Genomic DNA, 16374 nt, shown 5'->3' on the forward strand with positions numbered 1-16374 from the left:
TGCCACCTATACTGCCAATATATTGATTAAATTTGCTTACTGACTAATTGGAATCTAAGGAGAAAAACTTTCTACTTCATGACTCACTATGAGAATGACTCTGAAATTCTGAAGTGACACATCTGGAAGGAGACAGATGCAGCTATTTTGACCTGAAGAGCTTGGAAATCAAAGCTATGCTGATTTTCTCACTTTTTCAATGACTGCATTATTGTTGTTTGTTATGAAAACAATGCTTATGTGCGCATTCCAATGACACCTTCTTGGCTCCTTCCCTGGTGTGAATGAGAAATGCCCTGGTTACCCACAATGAAGCTTGGCTTCCCATGATGTTGGAAGCCAGGATCCTAGTTTGTTGCAGGATAGATAGGCTAATAATAACAATAATAATTCAAATTATATACCACCCTTTATCAAAATATCTCAAGGAAATTTATAACATTAGAAACACATTACAAAACATGAATGATAAAAACATAGTATAAAGCATACTGACAGAGCGCCTATTAGTAAAATAATCATCATAATAACAGTCCTATACCCACAATAACAAGCCATAGTTTAAGAGAACAATGAACCAGGATTCCTGATTCAGACATAAGAGGAAGCCAAGCTTAACTGCAGCTTCCTTGCTGGTTTATTGTGAATGAACAGTATGTTGATACATGTGGTCCATTTATTTCTGCTTTAATCCTCCCCTGGCGCAAGCAGGAGAAACAATCAGGCAATATGCACCAGTACATTGTCTATTCATAGTAAATCACAGGGAAGGCACAATTAAGGTTGGCTTCCTGTGCTGTCTGAACCTGCAATCCTGGTATAATAGGGAGCAACAAATCAGGATCCCAGGTTCAGAAAGCACAAGAAGCCAATCTCAATGGTGGCTTCCTGGTACATTTCTCCTATTCACACAAGGGGAGAATTGAAAGAGGGAGAAATCAGGCAACATGAATCAGCACAATATTTATTCACAATGAACCTGCAAAAGTAATCTAAAATTTGAGGACTGGACAAATTACCAGCATTTCAGCCCCCATAGAAACTTTAGTAAGTGATGTGGGAAGAGATTCATGATACTGTCTGCTGCACAAGTTGTCCAATTGAGGAAAAGTTTTTTGGCATCAAGAAACAGTGGCTAACATTTAAGCCAATAGTCTAATGTTTTGCAGAATTACTGCTCAGTATCTGAGTGGTGTAACCAAGAAAAACTGAAGAGCAGCATGGTTGGGTTACAATTTAGAAATATCAGCATACTGATTTACGTTACGTATCTATGATGGAAAATCTGTATGAATTGAAAATTGAAAAATATTTTCAGGTAATGCAATACCAGGATTGAAGTATAGCCTTATTCATCAGTTCTAATATATACGTCCAAGAATCTGAACGTAATGGCAGCATTTTATTTTAAAGTGAGGCACATGGATCTTAAAGATAGGACAAGAAGCAAATTATTCCATCCCATTTTGTTCTTTCTAGTCTATCTCTGAAGATAGTCTTTTAAGGTGCCCCCCTAGAAAACATTTTATTGTAGGAACAGGAACCACTTAGATTGCCTTCTCCCTCTGTTCAAGAAGAAGAAACTTATACCACACTAACATTGTGCAGTCAAAAGAAAAACATCATAAGGACGCAGATTTGCAAAGGAGGGTGATATCTGAAGAAACTGTTACTGAAAGTAGTTATGAAGAAACTTGTAAACATTCACCAGAGACTAAGTTTTCAGTTCCTTTACTTGTTCTTTTCCTAAAATGTAGAACAAAGAAAGTACATCTCTACTGTATTTTCCCACTAAGCCACCTTAAGTAGGCATCTATTTGCCTTATTTCAGAATTTATGATATATTTAAACAGAAAATTTAACCCATGCAAGCAGCATTCAAAAATTGCAACTTGTATTATTAGCAAAACAAATATTTAAGTGTTATGACAGTATGAGTTGTACCTACTGAACTTCTCTCAGGCATTTAATATCTCACATTCAGTGTTTTACATCGCATAGCAAAGACAATTACAGCAACGCCCCTCAGCTAGTGATAAAATCTACTTCTTGTTTCAAAGAAGACATTAAGCTAAAGAAATTGTAGTTTGCCTGCAGTGACCTTTACATTCAGCTATAACAATAAAGTTTACTAAATGCTGACCTCTCTACGCACTACTAGAAGCAATATAGTTTGAAGCAATCACACTGTAACGCTGTTTAAGGTTGTAATCTTAAACCCAGTTACTGTATTGGCCTGAATAAAACCCTCACTTTCCCCCCAAATTCCGACTGTGAAAAGTTGAAGTGTGGCTTATATTTGCGACCTTACGGTATGCAGCCAGAAGCGTGGGGCAAACAGCGCCAGGAGCGCAGCAAAGCGGTGCTCGCCCCGTGCATAGTCCCTTGTCCTCATTTTCGAGTGCCGCTTATATTCAGGCCAATACAGTATGTACGCTTAAATCTTCCTGAATCTGGTGGGGTTACTGTGCATAGAACTGAAGACTGGCAATCCAGGGCAAATAACAGCCAGATATTTTTTTAAAAGTAAATACCATATTTTTCCATGCATAAGACTAATTTTTTTCCTAAATTTTTGAAGTTTAAAATAAGGGTTCGTCTTATACACAGATAGTGCATGGTGCATGTTCTTATTTTTGGGTCAAAAAAATTAGGGGTCATCTTATACATGGAAAAATACGGTAGATTTGCTTACTGTATCTATGTTTTAATATCAATTAATGTCCTTTTTAAAAGATAACCCTGTTTAAAACGAGTTTGTAGCATTTTAAGGACTAACACATTTATTATGGCATAGTCAATTTCATCAGATGCACGAAGTATAATTCTCAGCTGCAAGTATATATACACATGGTGGGATTATAAACAGAAATCAGATGCAAATGAAATGCAAAAAGTAGACCTGTTAACAACGTAGCTAAATTGTGACCACCTCCTAAATGTGTCTAAAAGTACCAGAGGGGAGACATGGGTTTAAGCATTATAAATGACAGAATACATATTGAGTTTATTTTCATTAGCTTTCCTACTTGATCCGATAACTAGTAACTCATAAAAGGTGCTGGGATCCAGGAGATGTTATCCTGTGTTTCACTAGGATTATCCACTGAGTCCATGGCTGAACTTGTCCTCTTTTACCCCTTCAGCTACCTGATCTCTAGAACAGGGGTTGGCAACCTAAGGCCCAGTGACCCACGGGGGTTGTTTAACCAGCCCACAAGCCACCCCCGAACCGAGCCGCCCGCTCGGCGAATCCCCGTGCTGCACTAAACTGATGCAACACGGCGTGAAGACTCGCTTCCACAGCTCTGGAAATCATGTCTGCGCCGATGTCGGAAATCGCGTCTGTTGAGATGCCGATACTGGAAATTGTGTCTGAGCAGACGCCAACGCTGGAAATCGTGGGCGTTCACACGTGCACACAATCCAGCCCACAGAGGGATCTCTGCTGGAGTGAACAGGCCCATGCAAGGTAAACCTTGCCAACCTCTGCTCTAGAACATGTTTAGTTCTCAAATTACAAATATATATTACTCTACTACTCAAAACATAATAGACAGTTATGTTACTTTACATATAACAATACTATTTTGCCCAGTATCACAAGCCTTTGTTTATGGAAACCTCAATCCTGTGCATGTTTACGCAACTTGATCATAACAATGAGAAGCCAATCTCACGTTGGTCAAATGTACTTGACTTTCAAAATGCGTGCATGGGCATTCTTAGTCATCAAGTGATGTTGCCTGTATGTTTATGGAGAGCCAAACAGAAAGCTCTCTCTTCTTTCTTGGCAAGTGCCTGTGGGTGGCATGACCAAAGGATTTAGATTTTACTTCTAGGTTGTACAATTGCACTATTAGGTGTAAAGCAATATACAGTAATGTATACTATCAACCAATAAATATGATTTCTTGTTCAGAAAATATATACATTTTCCCCATATGAAGTGCTGGAGCAGCAGATGGTACAAAGGCATCTCCACATAAGAGAGACTGTTGGATCAGGCCAATGGCTCATCTAGGCCAGCATCCTGTTTTTAGTGGCCAGCCAGATAGCTGTAGGATGCTGCAAGCTGGACATCCCCTTGAGTGTAACTGTACTATGCTCATCTGTGATTCCCAGTAACTGGTATTCAGAGACATGATACCTCTGACAGTGGAGGTAAAACATTGCCATTGTGGCTAGTAGCCATTGATAGCTTTGCCCTCTATTGCTTCCTATTTAAAAACTTCAAATTGGTAGCGAATACTTCCTCCTGTGCGAATAAGTTCCATAGTTTAACTATGTGCTGAATGAAGAGGTCCTTTATTTTATCTGTCCTGAATCTTTCAACAGTAAGCTTCATTGCATGTCCACAAGCTTAAGTGTTATGAGAGAGGAAGACAACTGTATTCATTTTCTCTACGCCATGCATGTTTTATAAACTTTACTCACCATTTAAGCTGTTTAAAATGTGTCCCTGTCCTTAACATCTGTGCCCTCAACCTTCATAGCCATGAGAAAAGGAAAGACTATTATTTCCTATATCACTGTGAGAGACAACTTGCAGGAGGATGGAGGTGGCTTTATCCTCTTCCAATAGGTACAAATGTCCATTCATTTTCATATTAGCTGTTTAGACGGGAGGGGGCTAGGGTTAAATTGGCATATGGCAATGACCAATTTTTATTAGCCGCTTCACTCCAGAACCAAGTGCTTCTTCCTGTAAACATCATATACTGTCATTGTTGGCTCCATATACTGTACCTGCTGCTTCCCTCCCTCAACCCTTTTGCATATTTCTGCCTCCACAATACCAGGCCATAAGCTCTCACTCCTTGGTTCTATTTACCATGGACTACATGAAAGCAAGCTTTTTTTCAGTGGCTTACAAGCATTCTCAGCTATTGACAAATGTGACATGAATTTCTGTGCTGTTTCTTATTTTTATAGTGATTGTATATATTGTATATATATTATTACTTCATACTACTTTTTAAACTTTATTTTTGTACTCTTACAGGGAATTAATGCAAACGTAATTCTCAGTTCGCAGTGCAGTTTTCAGAAGTTACAAGTATCATCCTGGGAATCATCATCCCAGCTGTGGACAACATTCTGGCCAACTCAGCTATATAAGAAAATGAAAAAGTCACTCTGTAGCCCCATTAATATCATCTTGATAGCCAAAGTGTCAATACCCCAGTCTGCTCTAGATGGCTTGCCTCCTAATTCTCACTACCATTGCACTTTATGGAGACTGTGTGCTAGAGCAGCACTTTCCCAACTGTAGCCTGCAGACCACCAGCAATCTGCGGGCTTCATCTGGATGGCCCGCTTGTGTGCCTGTGGATTTGATGTTGAAGAGTGGAGATGGCACATCCATTGCGTTAAACATACTGATTTTATTTTATTGCCTCTTTTAGAGTCCTTCAATTGCATTTGTCGTTGCCATATGCCAATTTATTTATTTCAGTTTGAATTCTACTGTGTCCTGAAACAAAATGCAACACACAAGCCATAAAGGAAGAAATAAAAACACAGTTAATAATCATATAGCGCCTGGTACAATGCATTAACAATTATTACAGCAAGTAGGAAACCGTGTGTGTATATGTGTGCATTCCGTGGTCCACCCAGACCCTCAGCAATGTTCAAATGGTTCGTGGGGAGGAAAGTTTGGGAGCCGCTCCATTTCTTTTCCAATCCAAACCCTGCACCCCGTTGGCACACGTTTCACAGCCAGGGGTTGCTAACCTTCAGCGGACCCCCCTGCAGCCAGCAGGTCACTACGGGGGCGTCCATGCTGCAGCTTCTTCACCTGCCTGTTTCTGAAGGCGGAGATGCTGCTCAAAGCCCAGCAGCGGAGCGGAGCAGCCCCCCCAGCCAGCCACCCCCGTTCAGTTGGCAGGGCCGCCTGCCCCCCCCCCAGCCGCCCCCCTCGCCTCCCTCCCTAGAGCCAGGCCTCACCCTCCACCTCCTTCCTCCACCCCTTCCTCCTGCCCCAGCCCTGCCCCTCACCAGCTCTTCCTGGCGGCCGGAGGTCTGCTCGGGTTGGGCTCAGCCCCCCGGAACATGTACCCGGCGCCCGCCGTCGGCCGCTCCCTGGGGAGGCGGGTGCCGCTTCGCAGAGACTCGGGGGAAGGTGACCGTCCACCGGGCCAGCTCTGGGGCTGCTGCGCTTCCTTAGTCCCCCATGATGGAATCCCGGAAGCAGCCGCGGCGCTGGGAGGAAACCGGGCCCGACCATTCCTCCCTTGGCGGGGGTAGCCGAAGCAGCAGCAGCTGCAGGAACGGCGGCGGCAGCAGCAGCAGCGTGGCGTCTTCGTCCTCGCCGCGACCACCGCTTGACCCGCTTCGTCCTGCCTTCCTCTACGGCCTCATCGCCCTCAGGCTTAACGCGCCTTCCCTCCTGTCCCTTTCCCCACCCCCCCAACCCCCGCTCTGTCTCGCGTGGTACGGCCCGGTTGCCATGCCGACTCCTTGTACACCATCAATGGGAGCCGGCTGGGAGGGGGGAAGATGGCCACTCTGGCCAGGCTGCAAGAGAGGCTGCCGCTCTTCAAGGGGGAGTATTACTCTAGGAACAGGTAAAGCTTCCTCTCGCCCTCACGCTCGCGCCGCACTCCCCAGCCTCTCCGAGGAGCCGGAGTTGCCCCCGGAGTAGCCACTCCCTCCCACCCACCCCCCCGGGAAAGTTCCCAGGTTTGCTGCTGGGGGGGAAGGGGGGAGAGAGAGATAATTTCTTCTTTTGTTTTGGCCCCGGAGCAGCACCAGGAGCTGCCCTTTCCCTCTCTTCCTCCGCTCCCAGTAGGATAAAATCCACAGGTGAACAAGTTGCTGACTGCGCAAAAAAAAATCGAAAGGGAGACCTCACACCCCCCCCCCCCACTTCATTTCTGGGAGGGGTAGCAGGGGCATGGGGTGGGCAAAAGAAAAGTGAGGGGTTTTGTTTGCTTCTGACCTTTAGCAACTGCTTGGATTATAATTTTGAGAGGGGCAGCTCTCTCTCCCTGTTGTTTAAGGTGTGGGAGACCTATCCACATTGCACCTGGCCATTCAAACTAGCATGGTAAAAAAGGTAAAGGACCCTGGACGGTTAAGTCCAGTCAAGGGGGCTCACGCCACGGCCCTGTCACTAGTGGAATACTCTTACAGTGCTTCCCTTTGCTTGCGAGGCTTCCTGGTCCTAGAAAGATGCCAAGTTATGGTTTGAAGGTAACAAGTGGCCATCTTGGCAAAACTAAGCAGGTCTAGTCTAGGGCTGGTCAGTGCCTCCAGTGAGCATCTTCCTTGGAACCACATCTATGTTGTGCCTTGATTTCAGTGATGGGAGAAAGGTGGGGTATAAATGTTTAAAAAACGGGGGGGGGGGGTTAAAAATGTCCCCCCTACCCAAGAGGCATGGGTATCTCTCAAAGAAATAAAATACTGTAAATAGACCAACAAGCCCCAGATGGACCTGGCATCTCAGAAACTTGTAATCCAGGATTACCCTTGGGTTGATTATGAGTTGTAGATGTGGCATCCAGACATCTTTCCACTCACCACTGAAACTCTCTGTTTGTTCCCACACTCTCTTCTTTCCCTCTTAATTAATTGCACTGCTACCACAGTCAACTTCAGAGTCTACCACCCCACTGTATTTCCCTCAAAAACAAAACAAAAAACCCAAAGCAATCCACCAGGTTGATAACTTTCCTAGGTTGTCATATGCTATTCAAACTCTTTCCTTTACTAGCAAAAAAAGTTACAGCTACTTTGCAGGGCTAACGTAACATACACACTCACAGTCCCACCCACCCCATCTTGTCCAATATGGATTCAATAATAATTGGCATTAGATTAATTTTTTAAATATTTATGATTTCGGGGAATAACCCCACCCCATTTCCTGTCTTTTCTGCTTTTTTTTTGTTTTTGAGTTAACATAATACACCATAATTACAGCTGCACTAACATTGTTTTTCTGTGAGGCAACAATCATTTCTCCATCAGGAAAGACTGCAAGGATGTTGGACACCACTCTTTATTTACTGCCCAGCAGTTATAAGACAAAAGTGTATTGCTAGGTTTAATAAAAGAATGTGATCTTACTCAGAGAATATATTGTTTGTTTTTTCTTCTGTTCTTGAATCATAACATTTATTTATTTACATGTCATTGTATGACTGACCAAAATTCAAATTGTGAAAACCCATTTCTTGTGTTTTCAGATGCGTAGATGAATATAGAAAAACAGAATATTATGCTGCTGTAAAAATTCAAAGTTGGTTTCGAGGATGCAAAGTCCGAGCGTATATCCGGTAATTTGATTTGCATCCAAATTGTAGACATGCATACTTGGAAGTCACCCCAACTGATATCATAAGCGTTTATTTATGGGCAAAATGACTTTTGGTTACACCCTAAATCTGTATGTTATTTACCACTTTGCCAAGTCTTGCTGAAGTTAAGAACTTGCTTTGCACATTGAACCCCCTTATTTTTCAAATTAGAAAAAGTAATAGCTTTCGGCTATTTTGAAATTTTCTTCTTATTTTGGTGGTAGAAACCACCATCTCCAAATGCAGCTGCAGACTTAAAAGACAATAAGTTTTCCAGGTTACAACCTGGCAATCACTAATAGTTGGGGCTTCTTGTAGAGAAGCATGTGGGTTTGCAAGCCTTTCTATACCCTGTGCAGCACGCTTGTGCATTGAGGAATATGTGTAGAGAACTGGGTCATTTCCCCCCTTATTTGAATGTTTCCACTTTGCAGAGGACCACATGAAATGGTCTAGTACAGACTTAATGTTCCTGACTTTATAGACAGTAAATTATTAAGTCAAGAACAACCACTGGGGCAGTGATTTCCACTGTCATCCATCCCCCCCCCCTCCTTCTCCTCCTGCATGCCAGCTTTAGTCAAACCAAAGATTACCATTATGTCTGGAACAGGAAACTGTGGCTTAATGTGGCTGTTAACCAAGATCTGAAAACAGACCGAGCAGTTCTTTGTTTTGGATGTAACAGGGATCTGGTGCAGAATCTGGTGTACAAGTGGAAGAAGGATGGAGAGGAACAAAGAGGAAGAGTGTGGGCCCATCGCTTGCTCCCACTTGGATAAACTATGGTTTATTAAGCCAACAATGTTATGTCCAAACCAGCCTAGTGGAATTTGGTACTATTCTTCTGAGGCTCAAAGTTCAGACAAGCCTAAAGTGGAAAGTAGCCAGAGATGATTGTAGTTTTGCCAGTTTATCCTTGTCAGAAGCTGACACTGACTTAAAACTGTTAAATCTTCGCATCCTCTTCCCTATTCCTTTGTGGCTCCATAAGAAGTTACATTGGAAGGGGTCCATGATTCAGGCAAGACTTCGTACTTTTAATCCCAGATTGATACCATGTATTCCAAAAATTTGGATGAAAGCATCAAGATTTAAGCTGCCACCTCAAATTTAGGATGCATATTGATATAAAAAGTCTCCAAATTTTAATTGTCAAGCTCGACTGCTACATGCACTGGGTTTTTAAAAATGGTTCAACTTTTCACTATTTCCAGGGGGAAAAAATCTTACCAAGGTATTTTGTTTCAGGTATCTGAACAAAATGATGGTTTTTATTCAGAAATGGTGGCGGGGTTATCAAGGAAGACAAAAATTCAGAGAAATGGTGGAGGTAAAAACTAAATTTGTAATTAAAAATTATTGTAAGCTTTCCATAAGACTGTACGCAAATACAAAGTAGGTGAAATATCTTCAGTTTGGCCAAGTACTTGCTAGCTTTTAAATTCACATGCTGTTGATCAGGTATAAATGTTTTAGGATTAAAGAGGGGGAAATAAATTACCGGTAGGTCTTGTTAACTTTTCTAGGCTGGTTGTAGACTCACAGGTTCTGTTGCTCTTAGAAAAAAGAATACAGTATTAAAGATCTGAATTCAAGGGAAGAATGAGAGGGAATACCCTTGGCTTCATTGGCCATAGCTCTTCCAGATGGGGCTGCACTCCTACTAAAGTTGGCATGGGGAACCTCTGATTTGCAAGCCAGATTAGGCCTGTTAAGGGGCCTAATTTGACTTGCAAGGACATTTCCCCACAACTGGCCACCTGCCCCACATCTGAGACATCAAGTGTGGGGCAGATAAAGCCACAGTTACGAAGGGACAACTGGGAGTCTTGGTGCGCGCCCACCTTTCCAGTTGTTCCTCTGCAAGCAGAGCTTGCATTCAGTGCCTTTTAAATTTGGTGCTTAAGGCAAGCCTCATTGAGGGTAGTCCCACTCAGGAGTTCTCAAAAGCAGAGTGAATCCTACCTGCAACCTAATAAGCTGTTCCAAGGCTTTAAAACAACAGATTTTAAGTTTTTTTGGTTTTTAAAAAGCTCTCCCTTCCCTGTGATAATTTTTTGCTATATTAGAAAGGAAGTAATATAATATTAAAGCCAGCATTTTAAGACCTCCTTTAATTAAATGAAAGGAATTATGCCTGGCCTAATGTAATGAAGAAAGCGAATTTTAAAATGAAGTAGCATCATTGTGTTCATTTGTAAATAACATATTGCAGCCAACTGTTTCTTAATTGCCCAGACTGTTGATAAATAATCCAGTCCTGCTGCTCTCCACAGACAATTTGCTTTGGATCAGACTAGGCAATTCAAATAACACTAATTACAGTGAAACCCTTTTACGGTGAATTCTTCTTTGCCAGGGAGGGTGAGGGGAGTAGTGAGAGAAAAGGAAACCACATATCACTTTTTCCCTTTGATTTGTAGTCCCCCTCCCCTCCAAGTCTGCAACTTATGCTGAATAAAGGACATCTTCTGCCTTGAAAGTACTTATTTTACTTTTTATGATGCAGTTGTGAATTATGTTCATTTTGCATTTGTAATTAGAGGGCGGAACAGATGTGAAAGCTTAGTGTAAAGTGATGTATCCATTAAAATAACCTATCCTGCCAAGTGAGTGTTTGCTATAACAGGGGATTCTTTCACTCAGAGTGGGATTCGCCTTTATTGGAAGGGAACCAGGAAATGTTTTCTATATCAGGGGATTCACTGTAACATGTTATCATTGTATTTATGATTTTATGATGTTGGAATGAATATTAAATGAAACAAAATTCCCAAGAATTACTCAGGAGGCAACTAAGTACATAACATTTAGTACAGATGGTTGGAAGGCACAATTTTGCTCCATCACTGCATCCATATCCTTGAACGATTTCGACTGAAGACAGCATTTCTTTGAATTTTTCATTAAACCAGACGTCTTGAAATATGAATTCCTTTTATGTTTCTGTGAGTTTTGGTTAAAAGAACCCCAGTGAATAAATCATACAATACTACGTGTCACCAGCACTTGTGAATATTTCTGCTTTGTTATTCTACTCTCAGTAGAGCACCATTGATTATCAAACTCAGCGGAGAGCATTTTATGATCATATATCTCCATTAGCTGCTAGTTTGACTACCATAGATTTTTCTGGTTAAGCCTGCATTATGTATTAGGAAGCCTATCTCTTCAATACAAAGTTTGATTTTATTCTCTCTAAGCCTAGAACTCTTATTATGTATTATGTATAAAGATTCTTATCTTTTATATGTAAAAATAGGAGTACTGTCTTTGTGTAACTGAAATGTATGCCATCTTTCCCCCCACCCCTCCTTGATTCACAGACAGCATATTTTATTATGAAGATGAATTTCTACAATGAAATGGCTGTCAGGGTAAATATTTCTTCACTTGTTAAACAAATGAAAAGTCAATTGTGCTCTGAATTTGCTTTTAATAAAATGAGCAACCCAGAATAATATACACTTGATTGATATGCTGATGGTGAAGTGAGGAAATGGTACATAGTTACAAATTTAAAGTTACACTAAGTAATCTAAGTTGCATTTTTGAAAATTTCTGTTTGATTTAAGATATTGATGTGTGAATTCTTCTCTATTCCAAATGTTGGGGCGCTTTGTCATAGCTATTAAATTATTATTCATTTATATATGTGTACACCCACCCACCACCCACCAATTTTCTTCTATGATGGACTCAAAGCATTGTCCCTACAAGATTTAAATAATCTGTGGTTGTTGTTGTTTTTTTAAAAATTGAATAATATCATTGGATATCACACTGATCATTGTTCAAGAGGTGGAAACAGAGAACAGGTGCAGCCCTCCCTCTCAATACCCCCCGATCAGTGCTATTTCTGAGGAAGTGCATGTGCAGCCCTTCATTGTTGTGTTGAAGCCTTTGCTATCTATGATTGAGTGCATTTTCTCCACCTTTCCTCTTAGGGCGGTCTACATGATTTTTTTCATTCCCCCTTTACCTTCACAACAGTCCTATAAGGTAGGTTAGATTAAGTGAGAATGACTGGTTCAGAGTCATGACTGGATTTGAACCCATGTCTCTCTAGTATGACACCCTAACCACCCTGGCCCTGACCACGCGGAAGTACACACATGCACCCAGTCCCTCTTTTGCAGACATTCTTCCTGTATTTCACATGCACACCTTCTGTCAGCCTCAGCTTACTAAGGATGAAAATCAGAGTATGACTTCTTCTTCTGCCCATCTCTTAGAAACCACATATCTGGATTACCTGAGATGACATTCTGGGTAATCTAGATCAGTGATGGTATATAGACTCTGTAGGACGCCTAGTGTCAAGCTAAGGGGTGGGGGATACCTAGGTCTCAACATTCCAGACTCTGAAATCCGTAGGATTGGATCTAAAGTTGCATGGAGTGGAACTCCGCAAACTGGATGCTCTCACCGGCAGAAGAGGCTAGGCAATTTTTGCCGATTCCCCATACCCCCGTGGTTGAAATATGTTTCAGTGAGTTGAGATACCCTCTGGAGCAGAATGGGAGATGGCACTGGAAGTTGCAGAAGGGAGAGGAAATCTGTGGAAATTGCCTTCCCTCCTTCCTGATGTGGCAACATCCCATTTGCTGAATGGAAGCCTCTTCTGCATTTGACTCACTTCTACAAATGGGAGGCACTCTTCCGTTTTCATAACAGCATATCTTGATCCAGCCCTTAATCCTCCCAATTTTAATGCATTTAGCAATGCTTCTTTAATTTAAGTGAGATTGTGCTTGGTGTTCAGCAGAGGAGGGCCACCATAATTGTTGTGATGCTTGCATTTATAAACCCTGTAAAATCATTGGCATAAATATTGGCATAAAACGAGCATAATACCTGAAAATTAATCTGCTGGTGTAAAGACAGGAAATAAAAAGTTGTATGCTGTACCCAGCCTATCAGTGTTTTCCTTTTCCTTATGCAATCCCATGCTGCTAAACTGCTGAATCTTGCCCATAGGCTAATGCCTTCAGGTGAAAAGGGAGAGAAAAAATGCTCTATGTGTGTAAGTAAAAAAATAAAAAATAAAAGCCTTGGGTAGCCTGATACGGCTTCATTGTACCAGTGCAGCATATCTTCCGTTTTGAAAAACAGTTTTAAAATTAGATTCGGGCAGAAAGGCAAAACACCTGGTTGGTGTAATGGCTTTTGTGTCACTGTGCATTCTTTAAAGCTGTCCCTTAATTATATCTAACCCACTACTGTCAAACTCTCACCTTTAGAACAAGAAAAAGCACAAAGAAAGCAATTATTATAATGCATAATTTTCCATGAATCAGATTTACTTTTAGTATAGTGGGTTGTTATATATTCATCCTTTTCATTTGGAAGATTTAAGGGTTGCTGTGAATTTTCAACAACAAAAGTAATCCATGTTTTTTAAAGGAACAATCTTTGTGTGAGCAGATGGCTTTTGATATATCAAGGTTTTGCCATTTGTTTTAGTGCTTAAAATAAACATTATTTATAAGACCACTTACATTTTGATGTTACTTAATGAGGAATATGCATCATTGATTTGACTAGCTTAAGAGGTCATTTAGAACTTGCCCGTTAACAAGCTGTAATCTGCTGAGCACACAATGACTTTGTTTAAAATTATCTGTTTGGTACTGATCAATGACAATAATTGTTTGGTACCAATCACCATTGAAACTTGCTAATTACTTTGAAGGGCATACACACTCGCCTTTTGTAGGAGTGTGTAAATATTCACCTTGGAATTGTAAGATACGGTAGTGGAAGTATTACATTTTTTAACCAATTCAGCAAAGTCAGGTAGGTAGTTGTGTGTCCTGCACTATGTTGGGAAACACCAGAAAAAAGCTCTGGCATATGGAGAAACTAAAATGGCTAGGACTCTTCAGCTCAGACAATAGATGATAGGGAATGCAGAGTATATAAAACTATGACTGTACTGGAAAAGCTATTAATGACAATGTGTGTGCCATTTGGGATAGTACTAGTACTGGAAAACATCCAATGAGATGTAAGGATTAAAAATGTGTAGGGTGTTGCATACACAGGTGTCTCAAAAGATGCATGCTGTCCGCTTAAATTTCAACAACAGTTGACCCATAAAGCTAAATGTGGTTTGCGAGTCTTGTACTGTATAGCATTCCATAATAAATTCAGTTAACCTCCCAAGTTTGCTGCCTGCCTGGGCTTGCCAGAACAGAGGGTTTGTCAAGCACTTCTCATGACACAACACAGGGCTGCATCCATCTTTGTGGATCACTATTTGTTCAGGCCTGCTCTATGTCCTATTCAAGACTTAGACCTGAAAGGGAGGACCAGTGAAGCCCAGCAGGAGTCCAGCCAGAGTATGATTGGCACATAAAGCATAAAATCACCTGGCTTTATAATAATATTTCATTTTGTTACTGCTGTGTAATAAAGAGCTATCTGCTTGTTTTCTGCATAGTTAAAGGCAATTCAGAGCCATCACTGTATGTGTGTTTTAAGTCTTATCTGACACCACTACATGACTTTACTCCGAATGTCAACTGCTTCTTTCTTGGCCTACCACCCAGTTTGGAGTTAGCCTTCTGGAATACTTTTAGAACCTCCAAGAATGCTTCAGAGTTCACTTTGATACATCAAACCCACTGCTGTGCTCTGCAAGGTTTTTCACCCCTCCTCTATATAGTTTATGTTTAAGAGTGCCAGTCACGATACACTGATTTTACTTCAGGTGGATTGCCAAAAAATAAATAAATAGAAAGCGAGCAGGAGACAGTTTCTTACCAGGCTTTGGAGGCCATTGCAAGATTTTGCAGGGCTGTCTGAGATCTCATGGGAGCCTCCAGAGCCCTCACACGGCCAACCCAGAGCTGAAGAGAAGGGTGGAGGGCTTAAAAGCTCTTTCTACAAAGCGTTTTCCCACCCTGGAAAGTGCTTTTAAGCCCTCTGCCTTGCTTACTGGGCTCTGGGAAGGCCGTACACAGGCTCTGGAACTCTTTGCAAGACCTCAGCCGATAAAAGAGTCTAGACAAATTTATGGATGATATGCCATCAGTGGCTAGGAGTCATGATGGCTGTGTACTACCTCCAGTATTGGAGTCAGTGTGCCTCTGAATACCTGATGCTGGGCAACTGAGTGGAAGATATCTGTTGCCCTCATGTTTTGCTTGTGGGCTTCTCTTTGGCTGGCCATTGTGGAAAATGTATGCTGGATGAAATGGATCTTTTGTTTAATCCTTCAGAGCTTTCTTTTGAAATAGCCACAGCTTATCTTTCCTGCATTGCCCCATCCAACCTGGCAGGAAAGTTTAACTCTCTGGGAGATAATAAGGACCCCTGACCATTAGGTCCAGTCGTGACCGACTCTGGGGTTGCGGCGCTCATATCGCTTTATTGGCTGAGGGAGCCGGCGTACAGTTTCCAGGTCATGTGGCCAGCATGACCAAGCCGCTTCTGGTGAACCAGAGCAGCACACGGAAACACCGTTTACCTTCCCACTGGAGTGGTACCTATTTATCTACTTGCACTTTGACGTGCTTTCAAACTGCTAAGTTGGCAGGAGCAGGGACCAAGCAACGGGAGCTCACCCCACCGCAGGGATTCGAACCGCCGACCTTCTGATTGGCAAGTCCTAGGCTCTGTGGTTTAACCCACAGTGCCACCCGCGTCCCCTGGGAGATAATACAGGAAAGTAAAAGCCAGCAGCACCTTCCTTGTGAATATGGCTCAGCAATCACTTCCCTTGGCATTCAGAATCATGTATTTTGTGGCCAAGCAACTCCACCTAGCATTCCTTAGTTGTAGGGAAAGAGCCTTTAAAGTTCTAAACAGAGACAGATAGCCTTCTATGTGATAAAATACAGACCAATTCTTAAGATAATAGCTTTAGTGAAATTTGAAATGTGGATAAGCTAGATGTTAATTTACATGATACACTGTAATTAACTTAAACGTGACTAACTTCTTTGACTTGAATATAATACTTATTTCTTTTGGTACTGCTTTGAAAAGCAGGTGAATGGTTTTCATTCTAAATGGCCTCAAAATTCGTTGGAATATGCAAAATATCTTACACAAC

The 16374-nt window shown here is 41.7% G+C and overlaps 2 protein-coding genes across 3 annotated transcripts in view; one reads left to right on the forward strand and one right to left on the reverse strand.

Moving 5' to 3' along the window:
* GPATCH2 (G-patch domain containing 2) overlaps nucleotides 1-6103 on the reverse strand; it is a 100560-nt gene extending 94457 nt beyond the window's left edge. For both annotated transcript variants that reach the window (XM_028724622.2, XM_028724626.2), the window contains exons 1-2: nucleotides 6004-6103; nucleotides 4438-4488 (exon numbers count right to left, since the gene is read on the reverse strand). In XM_028724622.2, coding sequence (XP_028580455.1) covers nucleotides 4438-4488; nucleotides 6004-6059 — 107 coding nt within the window. In that variant the 5' untranslated portion in view covers nucleotides 6060-6103. The remainder of the gene's footprint in view (nucleotides 1-4437; nucleotides 4489-6003) is intronic.
* A 75-nt stretch (nucleotides 6104-6178) lies between these two features.
* SPATA17 (spermatogenesis associated 17) overlaps nucleotides 6179-16374 on the forward strand; it is a 76460-nt gene continuing 66264 nt past the window's right edge. The window contains 5 exon segments of the mRNA XM_028724628.2: nucleotides 6179-6497; nucleotides 6500-6572; nucleotides 8199-8288; nucleotides 9561-9642; nucleotides 11639-11689. Of these exon segments, the coding sequence (XP_028580461.2) occupies nucleotides 6179-6497; nucleotides 6500-6572; nucleotides 8199-8288; nucleotides 9561-9642; nucleotides 11639-11689 (615 nt within the window).

Source organism: Podarcis muralis, chromosome 3 (genome assembly GCF_964188315.1).
Source record: "Podarcis muralis chromosome 3, rPodMur119.hap1.1, whole genome shotgun sequence".
NCBI lineage: Eukaryota > Metazoa > Chordata > Lepidosauria > Squamata > Lacertidae > Podarcis > Podarcis muralis.